General features: G+C 34.2%; 1 protein-coding gene across 2 annotated transcripts in view; it reads right to left on the bottom strand.

Moving 5' to 3' along the window:
* Nucleotides 1-167: 167 nt before the first annotated feature.
* YWHAZ (tyrosine 3-monooxygenase/tryptophan 5-monooxygenase activation protein, zeta) overlaps nucleotides 168-4,565 on the bottom strand; it is a 28,050-nt gene continuing 23,652 nt past the window's right edge. Inside the window, exons 3-6 of one of the 2 annotated variants that reach the window (XM_006897165.1) lie at nucleotides 3,132-3,255; nucleotides 2,609-2,772; nucleotides 2,417-2,512; nucleotides 168-663 (exon numbers count right to left, since the gene is read on the bottom strand). In XM_006897165.1, coding sequence (XP_006897227.1) covers nucleotides 604-663; nucleotides 2,417-2,512; nucleotides 2,609-2,772; nucleotides 3,132-3,255 — 444 coding nt within the window. In that variant the 3' untranslated portion in view covers nucleotides 168-603. The remainder of the gene's footprint in view (nucleotides 664-2,416; nucleotides 2,513-2,608; nucleotides 2,773-3,131; nucleotides 3,256-4,565) is intronic. The other variant, XM_006897164.1, reaches the window with a different exon arrangement.

The raw sequence follows: 4,565 nt of genomic DNA, 5'->3' as shown, positions 1-4,565 counted from the left end.
ATGTGAACCGTTTCTGCCCTTCTCCAGAGTAAATTGGGTCACAATTTTGTCTAAAGGAACACTTCTGCAGCTGCAGCCAAACGTGTGCACACTAAGATTGTTTATTCCATAGATACACATATGGTTCAACATGTATTATCCATGGTGTATCTACTTCTCCTACAGCTTTGTAAGTGCTCCAAACCCTAAAGTACCCACAGTAACTACCCCTGTGACTGAAACCAATGATCCCTTTTATCCCCCACCAGGACAAACCAATATGTAGGCAGTTTCTTTGCTTAGACATGGAAGCAGTTTTAACACTGGCCCGTGTGAAGCCACAATGTACCAAAAGTACTACGCCAAACATTTATAACTTGTATAAAAATTCCACATCCCCATATTGGCCATCTCAGGATGAAAACAGGTAACTCGCTAAATGTTAACTGGCTCTACTCCCCTAATATTAAACATAAAAACCACATGGGAGATATAGAAATTCAAATAGAAGTAACATAAACCTGTCATAAATCGTAAACAAAAAACTATTTGTGGGACAGCATGGATGACAAATGGTCTACTGTGTAAATTTTAGAATGAGGCAGACAAAAGTTGGAAGGCTGGTTAATTTTCCCCTCCTTCTCCTGCTTCAGCTTCATCTCCTTGGGTATCTGATGTCCACAACTGTTAAAAGAAGAAAATATTTTCATTTGAAAATAGAAATATTTTCCATACATGTGCCGCAAAGCACCGGAATGTACAAGGTTTTAATTGAAGACTTTCTCAAAGAGATACAAGCACTAACAGTGGTAACTCAAATACAAAATATTTCAATGCATTTATTTTCTAATAATTTTATAAAAGTTAACTTAGACACAAGAAATTCTCGGTTATTTATAGAAAGGAAAACTGAAGAAACCATAAAGAGAAGTGTTACGAAAGACAAAATACAAACTCCTATCAGAATAGAAGACATCAGGCATTAAATGAATGCAACTAAACTAGAATCATCTAATTTGAAGCAATGACTTAAGAGCTAAGAGCTAAACCTGACTCTTCTTTCCAGCAGAAGAAACAAAGGCTCTCACTCCAAGAGAGAATCTTATACACCGTGAAATTTAAGAGTCAGCATTAACTTTGAATAAAAGTGTAACTTTAGCCTGACATTTCAGTTAGAAAAACAAGCTTTAAGCACGTTATGATTACTAAACACAAAAAAATATGGTCCAAATGAAACCTAAGAGTTTAAAACTGGGTTTTTTTTTCCTGTAGTGGTACAGTATTATCAAAAAGACACAAAAAAATTCCTTTAAGTTCAAAATTGTAATTTCAACGAAGAATTCCAAAAAACATTACCACTATGTAATAATCGACGGCATTAAACAACAAACAACAATAATTTTAAAAGAACTGTTTCAAAATAACCTTATATTTATTTATACTGCCTATATATAGAAACTGAAGAGGGGGAAAACCCCATCTAGTTTTTTTTCTGTCTCCCATACATTAGTTTTCTTTATTAACCAAATATATATATATCTGGCCTGGAAAGAGACATCTCCCAAGCTTACACTTCTATCCAAATGATCTCCCTGAGCCTTAGTGCTCCTGCACATGCTGTAAGACAAGACAATACTCTCTATTGTCTTTTGTTCCAGTTCCAAACTTCAAAGATTCTTGAGTTTCCCATATAAATGGCAAGCTTGACAAAAGACAGTACCTAACAACTTAATCTCCTAGAGAACTGAGTCTCCAACTCCTAGATTCCTACACTGACACAGAGCAGACACTTTTTAGTTCTCTTTAAACCTTTCTTCAGTATTTAACCTAGAAAAAGAATGATGAGAAACCACGGGACCAACTCTAAGGAACACTAATCAATCAATTGCAATGTTGGACCTCTTTTGGATCCTAATTCAAATAAACCATCTAGAAGAGACCCAGGAAAAGATAACACTATAGAGTGACTTATAATTTGTTGATATGACAATGGCATTATGGTCCTTTTATAAAATCTAGAGTTTACTAGGAAGGACATTCTGTAATAATTCTTTTTCAAGCACAAAACTAGGCAAAACAGATCTTCATTTGGATTCTGTAAGAGTATCTGGAAGTTACTAACACCCTGTATGTTTGTATGCTTCCCCTCATCTAACACTTTACTATGGGAGGAAGATGAGCTCCACCCACACTATTTACTATCTCTGAAAAACACTGGAGACTCTTGAATCCATTCTGACTGCACGGAATGACAACAACCAATTTACTTTACCAAGAGTCATTTTCTTCCCAAGGAACTGGTCACTCCTGTTAACATTACTGTGAATCAATTACTATCATCTTTATAGTACCATTACCTTGAAGAGCTCATTTTCTTCATAGTTGTACATTACACACTGATAAATAAAAACATTTAAAGATGCTATTATGTTCTTACTGTCAAGTTGTCTCTCAGTAGCTGCATTATTAGCGTGCTGTCTTTGTATGACTCTTCGCTTAATGTATCAAGTTCAGCAATGGCTTCATCAAAAGCCTACAATAAAACACACATTAAAGAGATTATGTATATTATGTCCTGGGCTCAAATAATAGTAATTATTAAACTATATAAAACAGGTAAAATACATACTGTCTTTGCAAGAGAGCAAGCTTTCTCCGGGGAGTTAAGAATCTCATAATAGAACACAGAGAAGTTAAGGGCCAGACCCAATCTGATAGGATGTGTTGGTTGCATTTCCTTTTTGCTGATTTCAAAAGCTTCTTGGTATGCTTGTTGTGACTGATCCACAATCCCTAGAGAAAACAACACACCAAAAGGTATTGATAAAAGTTTGCACGTAATTCCTAAGCTAAAACGTGTAGTCAATGTTTCTGTCAAAATAGTAAACTGGCAGCATCCCCAACTTAACAGCACACTTTTAAGAGAAACAATTCTGGAATATCATACTAATTATTGGGAAATGTCAAGCTGAAAAAATTTTATAAATTATTCAGAATTGTGATATTTTTAATTTGCTGTTATAGTGGTGGTGGTGTCACCTGTATTTCTTAAAAGGGCATGAATACACATAATTGGCCTCTTAGAACATTAGTATTTTAGAATTCATTGATAATAACCTATTAGGAAAGGCATACCCTTTATAAAACCATACCTTTCTTGTCATCACCAGCAGCAACCTCTGCCAAATAACGATAGTAATCGCCTTTCATTTTCAAGTAGAAGACTTTGCTCTCTGCTTGTGAAGCATTGGGGATCAAGAATTTTTCCAGAAGTGACTTCGGAAGAAAAGAAACAAGAGAAGTAATAAGAATAAAATCCTTATAAAAGAATTTGCATTTCATTCTAAAACATTAATATCCTGGCAATGTCTACAAATAATATAAATGTACAAGAGGCACATGAATTTGTGATTTAAAAGCAAAATGCTTAGGCAGCAATATTTAAAATATTTAATCAACATGTTTTTCAAATACCAGTATGATTTCAGAATTCAGCTTGGTATTCAGTTTATTATAGAATATTGCTCCTTGTCAGTGTTATTCATATGCTGATGTTTTCATGAATATAAGCATAATCTGTTATTTAGAGTATTTTCTAAAAAGCTGGTAGACGCCATTTAAATGTGGACATGGTATTAGAATGGGGAAAAACAGAAGTACATGAAATATTAATCTTGTAAAATTTTCTAGAGGAGTATTACAAAAACAGAAACCAATGCTCTAACAGATACGACCAGAGCTTATACCCAATGAAGCAGAACAAATCTTAAGATCATGCAAAACCCCAATTCAATTTTAAGCAGATGAAAGCTGTTCAAAGAATCGAGTCAATTACAACCTTGCAAAAGGCCTCATCATTTTCCCAATAAATGTGGCTTATAGTTCCAAACCACCAACTTTTTTGTTAGCAACCCTGCATTATACAGCTGCGGTTCTAAAATGACTTTGGACTTAAAAAGGTTCAAGTTTAAGAGATTATCTCAGATGTTGTTGATGGCCTTCAAGTCGAGCAAAACTCACAGCGACTATATGAACAAAAGGTCTGAAATGTCCCCTACAATTATCAACATTTATCAAAGTTCAAAGAGTTTCCAGAGGTATGTTATTTAGGAAGTGGATGCCACCCCTGCTTCTATCTCAGAATAAAAAAACTTTCTGTAGTATTATCTTATAGAAAATCATTCTATTACATTATACCACTGATTGAAAGCAGAAAATGAAGTCACTATCTATTACTTACATATTTTTCACCTTACTGTAATTATTTTTTTAAATTGTAGGAGAATTAGACATAAGCTAAAAACAAAATAAAAATATCAATCACTCCCACAACACAAGTATGTTTTGTTAAAGTAAAATTTTAAACTGCAACTGAGCTTCAAATAATTCTTTCAAGGAAAGAATAAATCTGACGCTTGGCTTCTACTCTGGAACTATCAGGATATACGCAGTACTTTGGACTAAACTACGTCTCTACTTAACATAGAAAATATCAGCAAAGTAGCAGGATACAAGATCAACATACAAAAATCAGTTGGCTTTCTCTACCGTGACAAAAAGAATACAGAGCCAGAACTAAGAGAAAC

This window comes from Elephantulus edwardii, unplaced genomic scaffold (assembly GCF_000299155.1).
Source record: "Elephantulus edwardii isolate Elephantulus edwardi_28Jun2011 unplaced genomic scaffold, EleEdw1.0 scaffold00202, whole genome shotgun sequence".
NCBI lineage: Eukaryota > Metazoa > Chordata > Mammalia > Macroscelidea > Macroscelididae > Elephantulus > Elephantulus edwardii.
Note: the sequence above shows the minus strand (reverse complement) of the source record. Positions and strands in the feature narration are given on the sequence as shown.